Source organism: Caretta caretta, chromosome 7, assembly GCF_965140235.1.
Source record: "Caretta caretta isolate rCarCar2 chromosome 7, rCarCar1.hap1, whole genome shotgun sequence".
Lineage (NCBI taxonomy): Eukaryota > Metazoa > Chordata > Testudines > Cheloniidae > Caretta > Caretta caretta.
The window spans coordinates 77,466,854-77,493,419 of NC_134212.1; the positions used below are offsets into that span (position 1 = coordinate 77,466,854).

Sequence of the window (26,566 nt, forward strand, 5' to 3'; positions counted from 1 at the left end):
AGGGTAATGGCTTGTAGAAACTCGTGTTGGAGAGCTGCCGAGCAGCCTCTTGTTCATATTCCGACCTATTCATGATGACAACAGCACCTCCTTTGTCAGCCTTTTTGATTATGATGTCAGAGTTATTTCTGAGGCTGTGGATGGCATTGCGTTCCGCATGGCTGAGGTTATGGGGCAAGTGATGCTGCTTTTCCACAATTTCAGCCCGTGCACGTCGGCGGAAGCACTCTATGTAGAAGTCCAGTCTGCTGTTTCGACCTTCAGGAGGAGTCCATCTAGAATCCCTCTTTCTGTAGTGTTGGCAGGGAGACCTCTGTGGATTAGTATGTTGTTCAGAGGTATTTTGGAAATATTCCTTGAGACGGAGACGTCGAAAATAGGATTCTAGGTCACCACAGAACTGTATCATGTTCGTGGGGGTGGAGGGGCAGAAGGAGAGGCCCCGAGATAGAACAGCTGCTTCTGCTGGGCTGAGAGTATAGTTGGATAGGTTAACAATATTGCTAGGTGGGGTGAGGGAACCATTGCTGTGGCCCCTTGTAGCATGTAGTTCTCAAACTGTGTTTGATATTAAAATATGAGCTGATATTAAAATATGAGCTGTGTGCTTTTATTTGTAGAATTATTAAGGTTTTTTTTATAGACAGCTTTTATCCAAAGCACTTTACAATAGTTAGCTAACAATACAAACAACATTTAGAAAGCTCGTTAAGTGGTCCGCCGAGACCCTCAGCAATTTTCAAGTGGTACGAGGAAAAAAAAGTTTGAGAACCACTGATCTAAATGGTAAAGCATTTCAGAAGATTTTGGAGAAGTCATGAACACGGTAATCACAACATGCCCCATGTAGATAAAAATAAGTACAAACCAACAATAAGATACTTCAGTGGATACTAATACATTAACAGACTCCAACAGCAGAAAAGGTGAAGTATAAAGGCAAAACAGGCACACATTCAGTGTTCCATGAAGGATGAGATGCTTACTAAGACTTTGCAAAGTTCTAAAAGTGGAGGGGACGCAGGAATAAACATTGCATAACATTTTCTATGTATTCAGAACTTAGTTGCATATTATTTTGTAAAGTATAAAGCTGGAACAAAATAATTGTGTGGACTTTCAAGAAGGGAAAAGGAATTAATCAGTATGAATGAACTAATGTATATTTTCTTTTTACCTTTCTAGGGCTTCCTGGAGGGTACAATCTGTGGTACACCTGAAAAACAAAAAAGTAAAAATTTAATGGAGAAGAATTAAAACTTGTAAGTAATGTGTGTTGTTAATACAAAAACATAATATTAATATATGAAGGCACAATAAACCATTGCAATATGTACTATAGACCAATCCAAAGCCCACTGAAGTCACCTGAGGCCCTGGAAATGCAAATCCCATACCTGTTGAGCTCAAAGAAAATAGGACATATTGCTAAGTATCAGCAGCCGCATCTCAATGGTACTGCAGTCTTATTAATTCCCTCAGTGGACTCATACAGACATTAAACAGACTGACTGACAGACTACAAGGGTCTAGAACACCACAGCGCTGATTAGAGATTGTTCAAAAATACATGCCATCATGAACAGGGCCAGTCAAGATTCTCAGCTAGTGTAAAATGTCATGTCTCCACTAACTTCAGTGGTGAAGATCTGCTCCCTGCTAGCTGAAGATGATCAACCAGCAAGGTCAGGCCATTCTCCATAACACACTCAGGCCTTTAACCATATTGACAGGGTTGAAAATCCATAGGCTATGGATGATATCAGAGCTGCTTTACCAAAACCTTCTCAACAAACTTTCCCAAGAAGGAAAGGCTGTTAGTTGAGTGGCAAGAATGTCAATGTCTAAAGAGCACTTCTTGAGCAAGGGGGACAAAAGGAAAAAGAGAACACACAAATTTACACACATAATAGACACTGATCTGAATGTGAACTTGTGTGAGTATGTGTGAGACACTGAGAGGAAGAAAAACAATATGTAGCATAAATGGGGAAGATTTAAAATCATTCCAGGTAGTCTAAACTTTTGCCTACCTGCCCACTTGCTCATATGACAGGCAAAGCATCTTGACTTCTAAGAAAGCATTCATGCCAACTCCAATTGCGAGACCTCTATATCAAAGTCCTGACCAGGGAGACAACTGACACAAAAGACTAAAATGGGGAACTATATTTCTAAAATGCTACCACCTGATTCTCATCCCACACAAATATGTAATCTAAATAATGAAAAAAGCTTTAGTTTCAAACATCAGTTCGTTTAGTACTCTTGAAATAATCCAAAACTTTTACTTGAGTCATGACAAATGAAAGCCGTAACCATAACTTTTCTTCTAGGTACATACTCTCTTTCTTCCATCCCCTTTTCCCCTCATGCAGCCTTAACTTTTATCATGCTTTACTTCCACAGTCATTTCAAGATAATTACATTGGGTTCACTTCATCCCTTCCCCCTGCGTATTCCATTTACAATGGCAGTAGAAGCATGGCATGGAAAGTTACAAAACTAATTACTTTGGCTGGAAAGACAAGATGGTCACTGAACTATATATTCACAATATCAAAATAGAACATATTTTTGTCCTTATTAAATAACATCATACCTCAGGGAGGCCTTGATTCTGCCATCTTTACTCACCCTGAATTATAACCTTACTGTACAACTAGTCCCTTTGAAGGCTCAATGAGAGTAAGGATGGGAGAATTTGGTCCAAAATGCTTAAAACATGGTGGGCAACTTTAAACCCAAATATATTTGTTAACACGTACATTAGATGCCTAATATACTGGGAATTCAGACTGCATATCGCACTAACAGAAGCTACACATTTAACTCCCTACACATCATATGTAAAGTTAACTCCGAAGTATTTTATTTTCAAAATCTAAGCATGCCTGCCAATGACCACAATAAAAACTATGCATAGTAAAATATTTTGACCTATACACAGCATCATAAATCTCTACTTATTCCTTATTCCCACATCTAGTTTTATTATTATTAAAGGTTTCAGAGTAACAGCCGTGTTAGTCTGTATTCGCAAAAAGAAAAGGAGTATTTGTGGCACCTTAGAGACTAACCAATTTATTTGAGCATAAGCTTTCATGAGCTACAGCTCACTTCATCGGATGCATACTGTGGAAACTGCAGAAGACATTATATACACAGAGCCCATGAAACAATACCTCCTCCCATCCCACTCTCCTGCTGGTAATAGCTTATCCAAAGTGACCACTCTCCTTGCAATGTGTATGAAAATCAAGGTGGGCCATTTCCAGCCCAAATCCAGGTTTTCTCACCCCCCCCTCCCCACAAAACACACACACACAAACTCACTCTCCTGCTGGTAACAGCCCATCCAAAGCGACCACTCTCCCCACAATGCGCACGATAATCAAGGTGGGCCATTTCCAGCACAAATCCAGGTCTTCTCACCCCCCACCCACACACAAACTCACTCTCCTACTGGTAATAGCTCATCCAAACTGACCACTCTCCTTACAACGTGTATGATAATCAAGGTGGGCCATTTCCAGCATAAATCCAAGTTTAACCAGAACGTCTGAGGGGGGAGGGGTAGGAAAAAACAAGGGGAAATAGGCTACCTTGCATAATGACTTAGCCACTCCCAGTCTCTATTTAAGCCTAAATTAATAGTATCCAATTTGCAAATGAATTCCAATTCAGCAGTTTCTCGCTGGAGTCTGGATTTGAAGTTTTTTTGTTGTAAGATAGCGACCTTCATGTCTGTAATTGCGTGACCAGAGAGATTGAAGATTCATACACATTGTAAGGAGAGTGGTCACTTTGGATAAGCTATTACCAGCAGGAGAGTGAGTTTGTGTGTGTGGTTTTTGGAAAAGGGGGGGCGGAGGGTGAGAAAACCTGGATTTGCGCTGGAAATGGCCCAACTTGATTATCATACACATTGTAAGGAGAGTGATCACTTTAGATAAGCTATTACCAGCAGGAGAGTGGGGTGGGAGAAGGTATTGTTTCATGGTCTCTGTGTATATAATGTCTTCTGCAGTTTCCACAGTATGCATCCGATGAAGTGAGCTGTAGCTCACGAAAGCTTATGCTCAAATAAATTGGTTAGTCTCTAAGGTGCCACAAGTACTCCTTTTCTTATTAGTATTAAAGTGTTTTTTTGTTTCTGTGGGAAAAGCCAAAAGCAAACTAAATTGTTCAATCACTCATTAAGTCCCCATATCTATAAAGTCAAATGACATTCCAGTCTAATAGTAATTTTGCTATAATTCTAAAGAAATAATAGGTTCTGCCAGTTCCAGTCTGCATCTCCAGTTATTCATAAGTTATATAAATAATTACATGAGTCACTGAATAAACCATCCTTAATGTACCTGAAAAACTCTATTAATCGCTGGTGAAAAATTTGTCTTCCTGTGTTACAACTCCCATTAGTACAAAAACCTACAGATTTTAAAGTTAGTCTTAGCTCTCCCTAACTTTATAAAATCTGAACATAAGAAAAAAAAAACTGAAAGAAGGCCAATGAAAAATATTATCTGGGATAACCAGTTCTAGGATCCCAATGGAACTGAACAGTGCTAGTATTCAACTAAATATTAGTATTGACTAAATCTGAACTATCAAATCAGTATCTGAGGAGATTAGCCATATGTAAAACTTTCACTATTCCACACGGATGTATGAATTAGGATACCAGTGGAAATGGTGTTTACAACAGTGTTTGCTCCACTCTCGCACACTGAATTATTCAGTTTTGCAATGAACAGGAAAATGGGTAAAGCTCTTTTGGTACAACTCAGGCCCCATTGAAATCACTGGCAGTTTGCCATTGACTTCAGTGGAGTCAGGCTTTCACCCCCCAATTTTAGTTCTAGTTCTCTGTAGCTCATGCTCATCAAAACAAACTACTACATTCCCCAAGATTTCTGCACTGAAGCAGCGGCTCACTTTCCTGCAACTGCTCTCTAGCACTGTAATTGAGAGATGTGGGTTTGTTTCATCCTGACTATTCTACAGCATTCCTATGCTCTCACTGGCTGACATCCTTGGTCTGATCCAATAAGCAGGCACAGTTTGACAGTACACAGCTGCTTAGTATTGCAGCCTTCACAGACACAGCAGCTGACTATAGGAAGTTAAGTATTACATTGTGATTCAGTGCCCACAACATTTGGGGTGCTACTCCAGTATAAAGTAAGATAACAATAGTTGTGTGTCTGTCTTTGGTTTTTAAACTGGTATCTACAAAAGGGGTGCCTGTTAGGCCAGAGTGATGGACATCAGTTGAGAATGTGTTATGTTTTGGAAAAATGGGATAAATTCTCTTGTGGGGTAGATCATCACAGCTCTACTGAAATTAAAGGAGTTCCATCAATTTACAGCAGTAGAAAATTTGGGTTCATGTTAGGAATGAGAATGAGAGTTCTATCATTTGCATGCTCGAGGATACTGAAGTCTAGAAATACCTGATGTCTTCTCCTTAAATGAAGATTTGGAACACTGCCTGTAAACTGTTGCTTCTAAAGTCTCAAACATATCAGTTTACACTTGAGCATCAGCATGAGTGTCAAGCAAAAACACCAATAAAACTCTGCCAAAAGTTTTGGTGCTGAGGACTCTTAGGCTCACCCAGTCGCCTGTGAATTTCTCAGACAAAGCTGCTATAGCACTCAGAACTACATGAGGCAGCTAATAGGACAGATGCAGTAAAAGATGGACTAGGCGCTATCCTTAATTGCTAAGAGGAACAAAGGAAGCCAACTTTGAAAAAATGTTACATGATGAGCAGCATGAAAACTGAAAGTTAATATAAAAATAGAAGTAATATCAGCAGCAATAGGGAAGGATGGCCCAGTTAGCATTCTGAAGAAGCAGAAACATTATGTATTGTATCGGGGGCAGCCGTGTTAGTCTGTATCCACAAAAACAACAAGGAGTCTGGTGGCACCTTAAAGACTAACACATTTATTTTGGCATAAGCTTTTGTGGGTAAAAAACCCACTTCTTCAGATTCAGGGAGACATGCATTGGTGAATTTCTGCACTCTCTTGTACACTTATCTGGAAAATCTAGATTCCATAACACTCCTTTAGTCCCTTGATGGGAGAGAGGTGATGTCCGGGAAAAGAATCTCAGAGACAACTGCTCTCAGTGCACTGTGGCTAAAAAAACCCCACATTTGTCAAGATGTTTCAGTCTAATAATGCCTGGTGAAGCATTACTAAAAGGATCACATCGTGGCTTCACATACATAGTTTTCCATTGAAGTATCACCTCTCTCCATACACAGAGTTATTCAGGGGAGAGAATTTAACCAAATAGGACTCCCACACAGAGTTACCAAATCTCCAGGATTGCCCTTGAGTCTCCAAGAATTAAATATAAATCTCCAGGAGATTGCTGAGAGCAACCCAGGAGATAAATCATAGGGTTTTCTGAAAATGCATATTGAACGTTGAATCCGATTTATACAATAGTCCAGCCAGTATTTAAAATGCCATAGTAATGTGCATTTGCCTGCCCAACATTTGCCCTGTGCGTGCATTTCTTTACCTTGTGTGGCTGCGACTTTGTCATGACCAAAAGTCTGTGTACCATAATTGACATACACACGCACACGGCCATGTTCGCATTGTCTCTTTAGACTACGTTACACAGCAACTGTCTTGCACTGTCAAAAAAAGAGAACAGAAATGGATGATGGTGAGGGGTCTTCAAAATATAGCAGCTCCAAAAGTACCGTAAAAAAGAAAAAACTATTGTTGTTTAAATGACAACTTGTGTAAAGACCCTGACTACAAAAACTGGCTTCACAAAGTCGATGAATTTACAGCAGAATGCATTATGTATCATCAAGCATTTTCCTTTAAAAGTTAACATCCATGCAGTATGTATGAAATAAGGAATTTGTGAAAAATCAGAAAAAAAAACACTTCAGATTACAGTTTTGTTTTGGGTTTATGGGGTGGGTTTTTTGGTAAAAAGACACACCTCAAGAAATTCTAGTGATGGCAGACGACGTTGGAGGAATGTACCATGGTGTGGGTCATCATTTAAGTTATGCTAGTCAAGACTGTGGTAACAAAATGCTTCCAAGGTTTCTACCGAATTCAGAAATTGCAAGAAAAATGTCTTGAGGACGGACAAAAGCAACTAGTATTACTGAGAATGTTTTGGCACCAAAATCGCAAGAACTTTTGCTTAATGATCTTGAATTAGCAGGGGGGCGTTCAGTTGGATTAGACACCTCTAATAAGAGAAATAGGAAGTTTTTCCCAGTAACTGTTGGTCATTTTTCCAAGACAGAAGGGATTCAACATGGCTTGCTTGATTTTTACCATGATAATAACAAGACAAATGAGGCCATTCCTGCATGCATTTCAAATATCATAGAAGAAAACTGCCTCATATAATCTGTGTCATCTCATGTAGCTGATAATGCCTCTGTTTATTTTAGAAAACATGGGTCACTTTATCAGAAGCTTAAACAACTGAATGACAGAATTATTGAGGTTGGACACAAATGCCACATAATTCATACCTGTATTAAAATGGCATGAAAGCTTTGAGTTTTGATGTTGAAAGTCTTGTCCTGAAAGCATATAGCGAGTTCTCTTCCTCTGCTAAAAAAAATATACCCTCAGTTCATTCTTCGAATTCGTAGCAATTGAGCATAAGGAACTTCTGCGTCACATACCAACTAGGAGGATGTCCCTTCTGCCTGCGATTGAATGAATCCTACAATGCTGGCCTTCATTAGAGGCATATATCATATCAGAGGGGGAAGAAGAATGTGTCAAGATTATATGGGAAGCATTCACTGTGGATGAGCAGGAATCTCTCCCTCTTTGTTACATTTACTTTCTGCATAACCTGATGGGAGTATTTCATGAAGCACTCAAAGCTAGAATACAATAATGCCAGCTGTACAGAATTAGATTGTGTCATGGAAGGTCTTCATTCTAAACAAAAGAGAAGGAAAGAGGACAAGTTCCATAGCAGATCAGCTGAGGCTATTTTGTGCAATGTCTCTCCATCTAATAAGAGGAAATTTAAGGAGGAAGCAGATAAGGAATTGTCAAGATGCACTGCATACCTTGGTTTCAAGGCATCTGTTTTCAAACAAATGTCAGTCCTCTCTCTCTGGGACAATAAAGTAAAATGGTCTGATCTTGAGACGTTGGCTGAAGTTCTTCTCACTGAGATTGATTTTGACAAGCTGTTTGATGTTTTACAGCAAATAAGAGGAGAAATCATTTCAAAGAAGCAAAAAATAGATCAAAGATGGGTAGAAGTTTTCAAACAAATACCAGAAAGTGGAAACAGCCAAATGTTTAAACTCGTGTCTTTCACACTTTCAATTGCAGTCTCAGATGCCTACTGTGAAAGGGTTTTCAGTTTAATGATTCAGCTTTGGAGCAAAGAAACTGACTGAGCGAAAGTGTTGTGAAAGCAGAGTTATAGGTGCAAGCGAACTACAGTGTGTCGTGCACTGACTTTTATGAATACATCAAAAAGTCCCCAGAACTGCTGAAAGCAGCAAGAGGCCAACTGAAGAACAGATTTAAGAAGGAAAAACTGTGAGCAAAGATTACTCCACTACAGGACTATACTATACTTCTATAAGGTAAATGCAATAACATTTGATTTTAAGTCTAATCAATGAGTTTTTTCTGTATCTGTCATCCTCTAAGGGTATGCTGTATTCTGTATTTTTAAACAATGGAATTAACTAATGAAACATGCACACAAACATTTAAACATGCATTAACAAGCAAAATAACCTAAACCCAATTTTGCTATTTAAAAATATGATTCACATTACAAGTGGAGATTTTGCAAAATTATTTATGTAGGCAATATGCATCAATTATTATCCATACGACACTTATTTCCACTGAAGGCAAAATGATGGCTCTCTAGTGAATGAGTACAGTAGGTCAGTCATTAATGCCATTATGTCATGTGATGAAACCTCCCAGAATAGATCCAGAGAGAGCTAGCAACACTATTCCCACATATGGCTTAAGTTATGTAAGCTAAAGTTACTTTAGTGCAGGGATCTCAAACTCAAATCACTATGAGGGCCACATGAGGACTAGTACATTGGCCCGAGGGCCGCATCACTGACACCTTTTCATATAAAGATACAAAAGCCCCCACACCTACCCCCGTCCCTGCCCCCACTCCACCTATTCCATGAGGCCCGTCCCTGCCCTGCCTTTTCCCACCCCTTTCCTGCCCCCATTCCAACCCCTTCCCCAAAGTTCCCACCCCAACTCTACCCCCTCCCTGCCCCTATTCCAACCCCTTCCCCAAATCCCTGCCCCTACCACACCTCTTCTTTGCCTCCTCCCCTGAGCATGCAGCTCCCCGCTCCTCCCCCCTGCCTCCCTCCTGGAAAGCGCTAAGTGCTGCCAAACAGCTGTTTGGCAGCAGGAAGCACCTGGAGGTAGGCAGAGGAGCGGGGATATGGCGTGCTGGGGGGGAGGAAGAGGGGGAGGCGGGGGAGGGGACCTTGGCCGGCTGCAGCAAATAACTGAGCCCATGGGCCGTGTGTTTGAGACCCCTGCTTTAGTGACATTAGAGAGACAAGGTAGGTGAATTAATATCTTTTATTGGGCCAACTTCTGTTGAAGAGAAGTTTTTGCACTCTCAGAGAGCTCTTCATTGGCACTCTTTTTGGGCTCCTCCAACACAAAAAGTACTCCCTTGACTTTTTTGCAAGATAATCTTTCTTTCGAACTGCTTGGAGCCCTGAGGGAAAAACGGGCAAATAGACCCAACAAAGGTGGACTGTAGCACCACTTCACAAACCGACTACTTCTTTCAGATTAGCAGCCGTGTTAGTCTGTATCCGCAAAAAGAAAAGGAGTACTTGTGGCACCTTAGAGACTAAAAAATTTATTTGAGCATAAACTTTCGTGAGCTACAGCTCACTTCATCGGATGTATGCAGTGGAAAATATAGTGGGGAGATTTATATACACAAAGAACATGACACAATGGGTGTTACCATACAGACTGTAACAAGAGTGATCAGGTAAGGTGAGCTATTACCAGCAGGAGAGTGCGCGGTAAAAAACCTTTTGTAGTGATAATCAAACTTGTTTCAGATGTACTTATATGAGAAAAACCATAAAATAGTCAGTTGAGGTGGTTATCTGTAAGCTAGAAAATTGTGGAATCTATTAGAAAAAGACCAGCATTATGTACCACTTTAGTGAATCCACCTTGACTTCATCTAGCCTCATGTCATAGAAGCTGCTTTCATGTTGGCACAGGTCTCTGTATTTTGATATGAGAGAAGCAAAGATCAAAGTTAATTCACGACAGTGGAAGAGGAGGTTTGGCAACAAATTGAAAAAGCAACAGAGTGCAAAAGATCTGGATAATGCTCTAGTGTAAATAACTCCCAAATACATCCATAAATGTGTCAAAAAGAGAATTCTATTTTAAAAATTATAGATTTGGCAATCGTGCCATCATCTTCTCCTTTGTAGCAACCTGTATAGACTTCTTTAGGATTCTGTTGATTTGTCAGCTATCACAAAAACTAATTATATATGCATTTATTGTTCATCTCTACTATACTGTCACTATATTTAAATTCTATACTAGTATTTCAACCATAAATTTCCTCTTTTCAGTTAACCCTTCATCACCCAAATCATTTTAAAACCATACAAGTTAATACCGGAACTGGGTGAGTAACGTTCTTCCCGCCCTTCCTCACCCCAAATAAAACAACATAAGTTTGGTGGACATTTCTTAGATTTTTAAAATAATTTTGCAGAGAATGTTACCACATAGGTGCTAGAATTAGGCATGCTGGGGGGTGCTGCTATACTCCCTGGCTTGAAATGGTTTCCATCATATACAAGGTTTACAGTTGGGTTCAATAGCTCTCAGCACCCCACCCCATGCAAATTGTTCCAGCACTCCCTTTGCATGCTGGTTTCCACGAACATTCTAGTAAACAAGCTTGCTGGCAGTACAAGTGTTAAGTGAATATGGTAGAATAGTAAGAAAAATAGTTCAGATTTTGTAATATTAAATATTCACATTGAGAACCTAAGAGTAATACTCCTCCAGTCAGGAAACAGAAACATACTTTGTTATCTGCAAGTCCAGTCAAAACAGTTCAAACTTTGAAAATCAAAGCACTTACAATCAACTGCTTGTGAACAAGTTACAGACCAAGAAGTATTGGAAGAAATAATTTCAGTTTCAAATAATTAATAATTCAAGAAAAGAGTGGTTTATTTAGAGCCAATTCACAAACAGAAAAACAAAATTCACTATTTAAATTATTCAGCCTGCTCTTGTTAGTAATATTCAGTTATATGACTGTGTCAAAATTCCACATGCAGGACTGTAAACAATAAATACCTTTGAAATCACGTAAGTTTGTATCATTGGATTCAGGGCTCTAGAGGACACATTGACAGAATATATGCATGCATTATTTTTCAAGCATTCTAGTACCATCTTTTCACTCAATATTTAAGGACGCATTGAAGTGCTTCAATGAAGAACTCTGTGGCATTGAGCCTGAATGTATTCTTGTTGCATCTGACAAATTCAGGCTAGTGATGGGCAAATCACTAGAGGTTTTGGGTGCTTTCCTTCATCTTCTGAATCTGCAAAACTGAAACTAAGGGCTTGGCTACACTTATATTTTATAGCGCTCTAACTTGCTGGCTCAGGGGTGTGAAAAATGTTACACAGGAACAGGTTCTTGTAGGATTTTTGTATTTCTGGACACATCAGAACAATTCTTTTTTAAAAAATAATGTATAAAACCTCAAAACATTCAATTCACAATTCTCAGTTTATGTGAGCCAGTTTGAAAGTCACTGAGATGCACAGAAGCTAATTTATACAGAAAGTCTCTAATCAATCTTCAGTGTTCAGTTCTAAGCTTCTGCAGAGGAACTCCTGCAAGATTTATTCATGTTAGTTCACCTGTTCATTGTGAAAAATAGTCATGTTGAACTTTCTGCATTTAACCTTTCCATTGCTACATTTTTAAAACAGACTCCCCTCTCCTTTCTCTATACAAAAATTGTATATACCAGATGGCATGCTGTCTGGAGTGGCTCATGCTATCTGGGATGACAGAAAAATATTACTCCAGGCTGTAATAACTCTCCCTGGAAATCTCTGTGGAACTGAAACAAGTGTGTCTGTCTGTTTCAGCCCCAGACCTCCCAATGTCCACTTCTGTCTCCAGTCAACCCAAACTTGAACCCCTACCCCAACACAGACTTTTGGCCTTTGGAGCACCATCTTTGGGGTCTGGAGAGGCTGAAAAGGCCAGTGCTATGACATTTACATTAAGACAGGGGGACGTCTGAGCAGAGAGTCCCCTGTTCACATGGATTTGGGGAGGGGGGAGAACAGGATGATTCCACCTCATTATGGAACTGGCATCACAAAACAGACAAAAGTGTACTGTCAAATCTTATACCGACTGTAACCAGAGGAAATTTTGTCTTCAGTGGGACTAGGACTCAGCCAATAAATGTCAAATTACAATTAATTTTTCTTTAAGAATTATACCGATGTAAAATATTTAGAATAATAGAATCATAGGACTGGAAGGGACCTTGAGAGGTCATCTAGTCCAGTCCCTGCACTCAAGGCAGGACTAAGTATTATCTAGACCATCCCTGCCAGGTGTTTGTCTAACCTGCTCTTTAAAATCTCCAATGATGGAGATTCCACAACCTCCCTAGGCAATTTATTCCATTGCTTAACCACCCTGACAGTTAGGAAGTTTTTTCCTAAAGTCCAACCTAAACCTCCCTTGAGGCAATTTAAGCCCATTGCTTCTTGTCCTATCCTCAGAGGTTAAGAAGAACAATTTTTCTCCCTCCTCCTTGTAACAACTTTTTATGTACTTGAAAACTGTTATGTCCCCTCTCATCAGTCTTCTCTTCTCTTCTCCAGACTAAACAAACCCAGTTTTTTCAATCTTCCCTCATAGGTCATGTTTTCTAGACGTGTAATCATTTTTGTTGCTCTTCTCTGGACTTTCTCCAGTTTGTCCACATCTTTCCTGAAAGACTCCCGTTGAGGCCTAATCAGCATGGAGTAGAGCAGAATTACTTCTCGTGTCTTACTTACAAGACTCCTGCTAATACGTCCCAGAATGCTGTTCACCTTTTTAAAAAACAAAAACAAAACAAAAAAACAAGTGTTACACTGTTGACTTGTATTTACTTTGTGGTCCACTATGATCCACAGATCCCTTTCCTCAGTACTCCTTCCTAGGCAGTCATTTCCCACTTTGTATGTATTGCATGTTATTTGGTTCCACCTTCATAAGCTACTGATATTCATCAGTCCATCAAATGGATATTTTGCATAGGTTTTACTACACAGAAAAAGTGGAAAATGCTGGGAAAACTTAAGGAGATATAGACTCATAGATATTAAGGTCAGAAGGGACCATTATGATCATCTAGTCTGACCTCCTGCACAACGGAGGCCACAGACTCTCACCCACCCACTCCTGCAAGAAACCTCTCACCTATGTCTGAGCTACTGAAGTCCTCAAATCCTGGTTTAAAGACTTCAAGGTGCAGAAAATCCTCCAGCAAGTGACCCATGCCCCATGCTACAGAAGAAAGCGAAAAACTCCCAGGGCCTCTTCCAATCTACCCTGGAGGAAAATTCCTTCCCGACCCCAAATATGGCCATCAGCTGAACCCTGAGCATGTGGGCAAGACTCACCAGCCAGACACCCAGGAAAGAATTCTCTGTAGTAACTCAGATCCCACCCCATCTAACATCCCATCACAGGCCATTGGGCCTATTTACCATGAATAGTTCAAGATCAATTAATTGCCAAAATCATGTTATCCCATCATACCATCTCCTCCATAAACTTATCGAATTTAATCTTGAAACCAGATAGGCCTTTTGCCCCCATTGCTCCCCTTGAAAGGCTGTTCCAGAACTTCACTCCTCTGATGGTTAGAAACCTTCATCTAACTTCAAGTCTGAACTTCCTGATGGCCAGTTTACATCCATGTGTTCTTGTGTTCATATTGGTACTGAGCTTAAATAATTCCTCTCCCTCCCTGGTATTTATCCCTCTGATATATTTATAGAGAGCAATCATATCTCCCCTCAGCCTTCCTTTGGTTAGGCTAAACAAGCCAAGCTCCTTGAGTCTCCTTTCATAAGACAGGTTTTCCATTCCCCGGATCATCCTAGTAGCCTGATGTAAACAGCAGTTCCTTCTCGAAGCATTGACAGATATAATTTAGCTACCACAGTTCTAAAGGTCTGCAACATCAGAACACATTTTCAGACAATGAATAGGAGGGTCTTGTTGAGCTGCAGGATTTACTGATTCAATGCAGTGTGTTTACAGCGCTGCTTTTTTCCCCACCCTGTGAAAGCCACGGTGAGCAGTGAGTCATCAGGTGATTTCCTCTCTCTGACATGAATCCCAAAGATCAAAACCATCTCACAAACACGGTACATACAGAGAGGTTGTTATTGTTGAAGGTCATCCCAAAGACAGAGACAAGCACAAAAACATTTACGCTTCAAAATATGATGCTTATGTTATCAAGTGAAATATGTAGACACCCAAAACAATGCAATTTCACTTTAACCTTTGCAGGGGGTCAAGTTATGCTGATGCTGGGTAGCAGATTTTCTTGAAAGCCTGAAATTGCACTGAATTATTTTGACCTTAAATGGTCCAAGTCAAGATGTTAAAGATATTTACAATATGCATATCTACCTACTGTAGATGGAATAGTAACACATTATTGCTATTAGCATTCAGGTTACTGTAATATTTCAGATTTACTCAAACAGATTTGCTAGCTTGATATACTGAAGATACATAATGGTGGAAAGTTACCATGGAAACACTGAACAACTACATATTTTTCCATGGCAACCAGACCTCCATGGAATACTAATGAGTGCCCATGGCAACGGGAAGTTAAAGAGAAGATGTCTGGAGATCAAATATTTCATGTATCATTTATAACAAAAGCTATAAATATATTTGTACATTTACTATAGAAAAATCTCAATGGCTTTTGAAACCATCAAAATATAATAAAAATAATCCAGGGCACTGCTGTGAAATGTAAAATGTTACATTACTTGCATAAATGCAGAGAGCTATGTTAACGCAATATTAAGGCTGTATTTGCATTTCACAAATGTCAGAAAATTTAGAGTCAGGGTTCCCAAACTCTACATGTCTTCCACATATGGAATGCATTACAAATGATTATTATCAAATCCTAATGAAACATGCAGGGATACAAAATTCTAGGTACAGAAAAAGGTGCAATTCTTTCCCACAATATTGCAATTGACAAATATCAAATTGACATTGTGTAACTATTCTGATGGGGCAGATAGCGTTGACCAGTGGTGAGAAGATGGGACTTGGGCGTCAAGGGACCCTACTTACATTAAAAGAATGTTTCATTAATTCATCATTGTAAAGGTTGGGTTTGTGTGTGTGGGGGGGGGGGGGGAGTTAGAGCAAATTTTGGAATTACAGGTGAGAGTTTCTATACTAACTAGCATTTGCTCTAATGAAATTGTAGATCAAGACTTTTCCTTCTTCATAAACATGTTTTCATTTGTTGCATCACCATTGCAATTTTTACCCATCTAGTTTCTTTGATTCTCTAAAATGAATCTGCACGTAATACCTCCTGAACAGAAACTCAGTACTGAGGACTGCAAGATCCAAAAAGAAACTTCTTCTCAATGGTTCGAGAATTTGCATTTTTAACCAACTGAACTCAAAGTGTAAAAAAAAAAATTAATGAGTAAGAAGACAAAACATATCTACGCAACTCTCCCTCAACAATATTAGATAGACCATAAATATGTTCAGGGCTCAACAAGCATGCCATACATGTGGTTGTGAGGAGAAAAGAAGCTTAGAGAAGCTTTATGACTTTTTTTAAAAAATATAAGAGGGCGGGCATTCACATAGTTTAGGAAATGCCAATATTTCAGGAAAATTTAAATTCAGACCTGGAATTTATTCTTCTACATTTATTGTAACTTTCATCTGACCATGATCTATGGATTACTATGCTTCTATTATTGCTTTTAGCTATGATATATTTGATGTCTGACCAGAGATTCTTCCTGTTTTTCAGAGCTCTATTGCGGTTCTGTCTTCTACAGCCACATTATTATGACACTGACATATTTCTATGGGTGGGGAGTAGGACTCCAGCACCAGCTGCAGTCCCAGAGGCATTTTGCCTGTAAAGAAAAGAAATGGGCGAATGATTCAAGAGGAGTTAGAATGGATCAAACTACAGGCCCATTCTGGAGAAGCTGCAGCCAGCTGGTGCAGAAAGAGGTTGTCGTCAATGCATTCACCTTTTTCCTTGCTGTGCAGGGGTGAGGAGAGATCTAGCATTGTTGGCCGAACTCTCATTACCTTAGTGCTTATTTTAGGTTTGTTTTGATTTATAAAAGGTGATGATCACAATTTGCAAAAGTATATGAAATAACACCAAACAAAATAAGAAATGAACACCACCCCAGTCCAGCCAACCAACTCAAACACATAACGCAAACAAGCAACCAGCCAAGGCAACAAACTCACAGTTCCTCACACTCTTCAGAGCCCAGATAACCAGCCCTCCACAAATACTAGTCAATACTTGAGTCTTGCAGAATGCCTTGAAGGTTATTTCACACAGAGTTTCAAAGTGAAGGACTTTGTTAAATGCTCCCTCCCTTTTAAAATGAGGAGGCAGAAGCTTGAGAGCCTCCCTTGTTTGTACCAGCAGTGATATCACACAAGAAGAAAAGAAGACCAGAGGCAGGAAGGCCTTAGGCTACTTAAGGCATTTGGGGAGTGCAAGCACCAAGATTTCAGCTCCCACCGTGCAGGTGCATATGGCAGTGGGAGAGAAGTTCGCTTTTTATTTATTATTTGTATAACGGTAAAGCCCAGAGATCCAGATCAGGATTGGGACCTCATTGCACTGGGAGTTGCACAAACATGAAATTAAATAGCCCCAGCCTGGGGTGGGGGCGGGTGGGGGAGAGAAATATATCTGTTTTTCCTCCTCTCCTTTGCACACTAGTGCAAGATCATCCAGAATCTGACCCATGACATTCATGTATTTGCACTACAGTGTCTCTGGATGTATATAAAAGTCAGTTACTATATCTCACATATAACAGAACAATGAAATCTGTAACTGAAGGTAAAAAAATCTGCCTCGTGTTATGGGTATGTCACAACAGCTTTACAGTTGCACAGCTGCTTGGACACCAGTCTCCCATTACTCAGAGTCACCATGACAGCTGATGCTATGCAATACTAAAGCCCCAAACCTAAAGTGCTCCCACAACAAGTAGCTTCGGACATCAAAGACACAGCCCTTTAAGGCTGAGTGTGGTGGGGTTCTCCCATCACCTACTAGAGAAGGGAAAGAACCCCAAGTGGAGTCAAGCCCAATCACCTGTTGGGTGATTGACGGATTGTCTTCCAGACAGAGAGGGCAGAGCTAGGTAAGGACCATCAAACACCTGGGCCTTAGCAGAAGCCTGGGGGAGCTCAGTAGGGGGAGACTGAAGAGAAAGCAGGACTCTGCTGTAAGAAGAGAGTCACAGAGATGTCTAGAGCTGAGGTATCAGCTGTGTTCACCAGTCTAATCTCCCCAAATGTAGTTTTCCTGGCCCAAACGGAAGTTCGAGTACCAACATTTTTTAATTGTACATGATGAGGAGAGGGAGGAGTGTTCAGGTTTGAAACCCTGAATACAAACTTGCCATAAAGGTGCTATTCTCCAGTTTGGACACTACAGGAATCTCATGAGAGCAGTTCATCTTGAAAGACTTCCAGGGTTTAGGGGTGAAATCTCACAAGAAGAGCTCACAATATTTCATTCATAGAACCTGAAGTGCAGCCTTTATTCAACCTCTGTGGCAAACCTAACCTTAAATCTAACCTGGTTCCAAGCGTTGATGCCTTGTCGTCTCTCTAACTAACATGCATATGATTAGATCAATGTAATGTACACATTCAGAATCTGTAATGTACAGCTTTTAATTAATTACAAACACAGGTTAAGTGGCATGGATAAGAGTGATCTGGTATAAACATTGGGCACACAGTGAAAACAAGACAAGAACCAGGACACAAACTATTTAATTTTAGAATCAGTTAGCTTATTGACAAATAATTTATACATAAAACATATATTACATTTATAAATACAACTTTAATTATAAGAGCAAATGGAAGGATTAAAAATTTGTTTGCACATCACCACACACCTTCATTTTATAGGAAAAATTCTGCAGTCACATCCCATATAATCACAGTGCATGGGGCCTCCTCAGTCTCACTGGAATTGCACAGAGCATTATTCAGTGCAGAATTTTGCCATATTTATTTAAACTGGTTATATAGGATTGAGTTTAAATTATGTTTGCTTTAATTGTTTTAACTTCCATAGATGTACAATCATAAAAAGAAAGATGATGTAGTGTCCTATTCTCCTGTCGGTACATGTCCATTCATGCTAATAAGAATTGAATATCAGAAGAGAAATGACATACCTGTAGTAATTAATATGACTATCAAGCAGTTATGTTTCTGTCATACTTGAGGCAGAGACTGCACTTACATTCTAACACCTATTTTCAGTCACAAACTACTTTGCCTTTTCAGGCTGACATTTCTCATCCTGTCTCTCATCCATTCCATTCCTCTCTTCTGAATTCTGATGCCTGAATGCTTACCTCTCACGAGGGTCATTACTAGTAGATGTGCATTATCTTCCACGTAGGGAAATGAATTTAGCAGATCTGGGGCTGGAAATAGGATCTTCCTTCATTAACAAAGGCAGACAAATATTTTATTTCCTTTGCCAGAGATTGACTGAAAAGCTTTTTACTGTGAAAGGGAAATTTTAGCTCGTGAGCCATGGAAAGTAAATAAGCCCTCCAGTGACATAGCCAGAACTGATGCTTGGAGAACCTACAAAAACCTGCAACCAGAACAGATGCCTTTACTTATTCTAGGAGAAAAAACAGTTGACTACCAACCTGGACATGACTCCTTAGACTGGGAAGACTAATCAGGCAGGATAGACAGCTTTTTGACATCCCTTACCAAATACAAAGAACTCCTAAAGATGGATTTTATCCTGTAATACTCTATATGCAGCAAATCTCACCTTCCTCTTATTTCTTTAATCTAAAATTAAGAATTTTTTTGTTGATAATGCTGTTCTCCAAAGCAAGGAGCATTAAATAATTAACTCAAAATACTTTAATCAAGAATTACAGCTATTCTGGCAGAAGCTGTAAGCATAAGGGTGGATCTCTGGATCGGTCTTAAGTTTCCCATTTTTCCAGGACAATAAACTCTAATAACCAATTTATTTTTCTGTTTTTGTGCATGTTAAAACACTGACATCATTCTGATCCCAAATAGAAGTTCTCTTATATTTGATATAAACAGTCTCCAATTTTCAATAGCCAAATGCAGAAACAGGAATCATACCCAACTTTTGACTGAAATCTGTAGTGGATTTTTCACACCCCTGAGCGACATAGTTATACCGATATAGGTTTGTTGTGTAGGCCTGGCCCAAGTCTACCGACTGCAGTGATTAATCCCTAGGGAGGAAGGATACGGGAATTTCAGACCCATGGCAAAATATTCACTAGCATCTGCCTAATTCAGTTTTCTTAAAAATCATTAACATTTAAGTGATTCAAATCCTCACAAACCCTCTACTTATTTTGATTCTTCTGTTGGGGATCTCAAAACTTTTACTTACTGTATGTATTGTACATGGTCAACAGAGGTGCTTTATTTTTGATGAGCTCTTAGTGGGTCTTTCCTCTCCTGCACTACAAACACTGATGAAGTAGCGTACTTCAGGGACCAATCATAAATGTGACTGATATAGCATGAGGCCTGCAGAACTTATTAAATACTGGGGGAAAAACATCAATAAAGTGCAAATAGCAACAAAGAACCAAAGAAATCCATCTCTAACAGTTATAGGTCAAAAAGAAAGAAAAAGGGCCAAATCCTGCTCTCCTTGCTCACACTGATAGAGCCAAGTGTGATCAACAGTATAAAGAAATCTCATTCATTATTGTAAAGTGTACTCACGTCAAATTGATACAATGTCACATGAGTGATGTGATTTCTAGCAATGCTGCTTCTACCTTGGGAGTACAGAGAACACGGGAACTATAGGCTACTGTATGGCATTATCTTCAGCTCTGCCAAACTCTTGCTGCTAACCCTCTGGTGTGGAAACACACACTAGCAAAGATGGCATTTTAGAAAAGAGCTACCTTCCTCAGCATTTCTCCCCTCCTTCCATACAGATTAGAACTAATATAGAAAACATCATGAGAGCACTGTGAACATTCCAAAGCTCTAATCCTTCCTGGCTGCACAATTTACTTCCCAGAATTACTAAACTTCAGTGTCTACAATTTTCCCCCAACAAATGCTGCTCCAGTGGATAACAAGATTAAGGAAAACAGGCCCTTTTACATAGATGCATAGGTTCCAAGGCCAAAAGGGACCTTTGTGTTCATCTAGTCTGAACTCCTGCATAACACAGGCCTTAGTACTTCCCCACAGTAATTCTGAGAGCATATTTTTTAGAAAAATATCCAATCTTTATTTAAAAACTCTCAGTGATGAGAATCCACCACAATCCTTAGTAAATTGTTCCAATGGTTAATTACTCTTTCAAAAATGTATGCCTTATTTCCAAGTCTGAACTTGTCTAGCTTCAACTTTCAGCCATTGGATCATAGTATACCTTTCTCTGCTAGATTGAAGAGCCCATTATCAAATATTTGTTCCCCATGTAGGTACTTAGAGACTGTAATCAAGTTATCCCTTAACCTTCTCTTCGTTCAGTTAAATAGATTGAGCTCTTGGAGTCTATTACTATAAGGCAGGTTTTCTAATCCTTTAATCATTCTTACCGGTCTTCTTTGAACCCTCCAATTTATCAACTTCCTTCTTGAATTGTAGGCACCAGAACCAGACACAGAATTCCAGCAGTGGTCACATCCACTGCAAATATAGGGGTAAAATCCCCCTCTACTTCTACTCGAGATTCCCCTGGTTATGCATCCCAGGATCGCATTAGCTGTTTTGACCAGTGTCACATTGGGAGAGCATGTTCAGTTGATTATCCACCATGACCCCAATTTTTTTCCCCCCCAAAGTCACTGCTTCCCAAGATGTAGTCTCCCATCCTATAAGCATGGCCTTCATTCTTTGTTCCTAGATGTAAACATTTACATTTAGCCATATTAAAATGCATATTGCTTACTTGAGCCCAATTTGCTACACAATCCAGATCGCTCTGAATCACTGACAAGATCTCCATTATTTACCATTCCCCTAATTTTTGTACCATCTGCCAACTTTATCAGTGATGATTTTAAGTTTTCTTCCAGGTCATTGATAAAAATGGTAAATAGTACAGGGCCAAAAACTGATCACAGTAGGAAACACATCCGCTCAAAGACCATTCCCTGTTTAGAATTATATTTTGAAACCAATAGGTTAGACAGATTAAGTTAGACAGATTTTAATCCATTTAATGTGTGCCATGTTAATTCTATATGGTTCTAGGTTTTTTAATCAAAATGTCATGTGGTACGAACTCAAAAACCTTACAGAAGTCTAAGTATATTCTGTCACTCTATCAATCAAACTTGTAATCTCATAAAAACAAATATATCAAGCTAGTTTGACAGGAGCTATTTTCCATAAACCCATGTTGATTGCATTAATTACATTACCTTCCTTTAATTCTTTATTAATTGAGTCCCGTATCAGTCGCTCCATTATCTTGCCCATGATCCATGTCAAGCTAAGAGGAATATAGTTGTCAGGGTTATCCCATTTGCTCTTTTTAAAAATTGGTGCAACATTAGCTTTATTCCAGTCTTCTGGAACTTCCCCAGTGTTCCAAGATTTATTGAAAAATCAACATTAATGATCCAGCAAACTCCTCAGTCAGCTCTTTTAAAAATCTTGGATGCAAGTTATCTGGATCTACTGATCTAAGAGTGTCTAACTTTAGTAGTTTCTGTTTAACATCCTTCAGAGATACTAGTGGAATGGAAAGAGTCTTATTACCATATGTAGAGACTATATCATCTTTCCCTTCCCCCCCCCCAAATACAGAACAGAAATATTTATTGCACACTTCAGCCCTTTTGGCACTATTACTGATAATTTTACCATTTCCTTCTAGTAATGGATCAGTACCATTGTGAGGATTCTTTTTGTTTCTAATATATTTTAAAAACTCATTATCATCATCTTGAACTTTGCTGGTCACAGATTTCTCCTTGTGTCCTTTGCTTCCCTTATCAGTCTTCTAAAATTCCAAAATTCTGATTTATAGTCATTACTATCTACTGCCCCTTTCTTCCATTAGTTATGTTTTTGGTTTTTTATAGCTGCCTTCACTTCCCCTCTATAACAGGTCTTTTTTTTTAAACCAGTATGGCCTTCTTTCTCAATTGTAGAACTGTGGTGTTTGGGGCATCTTGAAAGACATTCTTAAATGATTCCCCGTTATTCATATTTTCTGATTACATTATTTGGCTGATGATTGGCTAATTTGGCACATAATTGTTTTCAGCTCTGTGAAATATGTAATATTACTGGTATGAACTTGATTCTGCTTGCACATTTATAAATGTGATCAAGTCATGATCACTGTATCTAAGTTAACATTAATTTTTGGTTCGGAGATCAGTTCCTCTTCATCTGTTAAGATGAGGTCTAACAGAAAATTCCCCCATGTTGGCTGCAACACTTTTTGAGTTAGGAAGTTATAGACAATGTTTAGAATACAGTTTTAAAGAATGCACTTTTCAAACCATGTTTAAAAATGTAGTTATAGTAAATATATTTTAAAAATGTTTAATTGTGCTGTTCACTGTAGTGCGAGGTATCATGCAACAGATAGGCCATAGTTAGAGAACTTACCTAATTCAGTAACATATGTGTGTATAAGCTACTCCTTGGGGAAGTCTGTGCCAAAAAATTCTGCAAAATTCTTCATATTTTATTTGTCAAAATAACATAATATAATCACACACCACTTTCAATTTTTTTGGTACTTTATTTCAAAATACCTGTCAGCAAGCATGTCTGTGACAATAAAGTCAACAAAAAAGATTCCCCCAGGATTAAGAGAGTTAAAGAAACCCCTACAAAACCCCTGTTCCTATTTCTCTGTTATGCTTTTGTCAGTTGCCTCAGTCTGGGTGTGTCACATGTGCCAGTGGGCACATCTTGGGGGAAAACTCTGCCTCTCCAGTCTTCCAGTCGATTCCCATTTTTTCACCCTGCCCCCATAGGGTTACCAAGTTCCCAAACAGAAGAAACTGCTGGAGAGAGGGGGAGGGGCTGCTGAAGTGGTGTATGTGCACTGGACAGGGGGCATTTGGGAGTGCTGGAGGGGGCTGCATAAGGTGCTCCCCAGGCCAGACACCCGCACACCTCTTCCCCCACAAAGTCTTCCACTCTGCACAACTTCATTACTGTCTCACCGTGGGCATGGTGCGGCCCCGCCCATCCACCCCCTTTCTGAGACCCAGTGCAGCCGGGTCTCCTGGGCCTGCTCTCATCCCTGGGCAGATGAGGATCAGGCCCAGCAGCCAGAGCGCACAGAGCTGAAGGCAGAGATGACCCATACCCAAGGACAGAGGGGTAGCACAATTTACAGGTTTGGCTGTCCCCAGAACAGCTCGAGTCATGCCTCTCTTACCGTCAGTTTCTCCCCCAGAAAGCAGCAGCCCCTCCCTGTAGCTCCCAGCTGTTGTTCCTGCCTCTCCTCAGAGGACGGAGCTCACAGCTTGCCAGCCCCAGCAGCTGCCACACAGGGAGGCTGCACCACATGACCAAGCATGGCAGACATACCCTGGCAGAAATCAAGGGGGACACGTGACCCGCATGCATCACCTTGCAGGGCCTCGATTCCTACCTGGCCAGATGCTCCACTCACTGTGAGGCAGTGGCCCACACCCCACTTCCTTCATTCAGGGCATGTCAGAAACTGCACCCTGCCCATGCCTCCTGTGCATACACACTGCAAGCTGGGGAGCTGGGCTGTGGCGGGTCCAGCAGCCCCTAGTGGTGTCCAGCAACTCTGCAGGGCCAATTTTGTGGGAAAAAATTAAATTCTGCACAGAACATTAATTCTGCATTGTACAGTGGCATATGAAGAGTCCCATTGAAGTGCATAGTTTTAAGCATGGGAGTAGCCACATTGTCTTGGATCTACTCCCATGCCTAAAATTATGCACCTGCTTAAATACATTGAATAACTGGGGCCAAACATCAGCAAAATCTTTGTGAATCTAGAGACATATTGAATAGGAATTTCCAGATATGCAGTGCATTTCTGTTTTCCAATAGCATATCAAAACAAAAATGTGTGCCCTATAAATAGAGATTTGACAAGCATTTTTTTTGGGGGGGGGGAGTTATGCCTAGCATTTCCTACTTTTAACTCATTGGAGTGAAATTACTGAATACAAAGAGCTATCTTTAAAAGTGTCTAATTTTTTTAAATTTATACTTATGTTTTTAAGTACAAGAACAGTTTAAGCCACAGAACACAATTGTACTACATTGATTTTTTTATAAAAAGTAACCATTTGTAGGAAACAGCTAAGACTTGTTGCAAAGAAACCCTCCTAAACCTACAAGTGTCTAGCAACATGGAAAAATATGACCAGCCTACATTTTGACAGACAACTGCTACAGTGTATGAAGTACTTTACATAGTTCTCTGCAAGCATAAGACTAGAGTGCCATCTACTGGCAAATCTCATATTTCTCTGCCATCTCATCACTCGTGAAGATGTTCTGGCTACCCATGCCTAAAACATTTGATATTATTTTCCAATTAATCACAGTATGATGGAGCATACTACTTACTGGGTAGTATATCCTGTCTCACGCAGGGTTTTTTTGTTTGTTTGTTTTAAGTCTATGCATGTATTCACTGACTTCTAAATACAAAACTTCCCAATTTTGTTTCACTGGTAACTTAAGTTTTTAGAATATGGGCCTGATCCTGTATATCCCACTATGGCAAAATTCATATTGAACTCAATGAGAATTTGGCCTGCTAGGAATTGCAGGATTGGGCTCACTTCTCCTTGGACCAGATTCACTCTCTGTGGCGTAGGGATGGTATAAATTCCTTCCTGCATCATCTTGTCTCCCTTGCAGTGCAAAAACTAATCATCCCAAGGGAAGGCAGGAACTGACACTGCAGCCAAACTCTCTTGGATTTGTAACTGTAAATTCTGTCAGAGGTTCCCATGGAGCAAATACTGGCAGAGGCTGGTGAAGGTATGAACTGAGGAGAGAATATCCTATACCAGACCAGCTACCTCCACCTACCATTTGGAGGGAGGCTGGTATCCCTGTGGGTCCTTGGCAGAGAAAAATTTGCATTCACTTTGCACTCCCCTAAATCTTCCCTCTCCCAGAGGGCTTTCTGGTCCAGATAGCTGCTGCTACGCTGGAACTGTCTGGCTTGTGACATTACCCCAAAAGTCATCAAATCTAGAAGTGGCCCCTTCTGCTCCACTAACAGCAGCTTTACATACACTCTTGTGGGGGTGAGTCCATGCGCATGTGTGTTTATTCCTTAAATACTGCGCTGTGGTTTTCATACAATTTCCTCAGATATATGGACTTAGAGCCACTGTGCTGACGTAAATTTTACAAACAAAATGGGCTACATTTTAGTTCATTGCTAGTGGGACTTATAAGTATTTGAGACACCAGTGGAATGTATTTAGACTCCTGGGTTCTAATCCTGGCAATGGGTGAAGCATATGGTTAGAGCAGTGGTTACAGTCAGGATAGCGAAGCACACAGATTTGGTATAGATATGATAGATAATACGATACAGCCTGGAGTTTTGTTTCCATTTCCAGCTGAAATGACCTTGGGCAACTTTTCTATGTACATATTTGTAAAATGAGGCTCCATGCCTGCTAGACAGAGCATTAATTCTTGCTCAGCTATAAAGGTTGTAAATTGTGTAGAAATATTAACAACACTCAGCAGCAGCAGTAAGACCAGAATTCAAAGTTCCCAGCCCCAGGGTACCATCCTCTAAATTACAGGGTATCTTCTGAGGGAAAGTCTATATGCAAGCAGACATGACAGAACTACTAAAGGTGTATATGACATGAATGACACATAGCAGATCTTCAACCATTCTAGTCTAAAAATTGTGTGGCACAGTTTGGGGCATGTGTGTTCTAATGCTACTGTTTGGTAGTGTGGATGGGACAATATGGTTCTGAAGCCTGGCAGGAAAGCATATGAGTGTTTTTTATGGAAACAAAGATGGAATAAGGTTAAAACATTTTACACTTCTGATACCAAACAAAAAGCTACATCTTCCTCTGACTACATTTTACTCAGCGAGGCTGGATAAATAGTAGAGATCAAGTCCATTAGATTCATTTTCTTCTGCTAAATATTTTTCTGCTTCACTTGCTCATGT

General features: G+C 39.8%; 1 protein-coding gene across 1 annotated transcript in view; it reads right to left on the reverse strand.

Annotated features, from left to right (window-relative positions):
• ANK3 (ankyrin 3) overlaps window positions 1-26,566 on the reverse strand; it is a 558,892-nt gene that overhangs the window by 492,516 nt on the left and 39,810 nt on the right. The window contains exon 2 of the mRNA XM_075130811.1: window positions 1,178-1,216. Coding sequence (XP_074986912.1) covers window positions 1,178-1,216 — 39 coding nt within the window. The remainder of the gene's footprint in view (window positions 1-1,177; window positions 1,217-26,566) is intronic.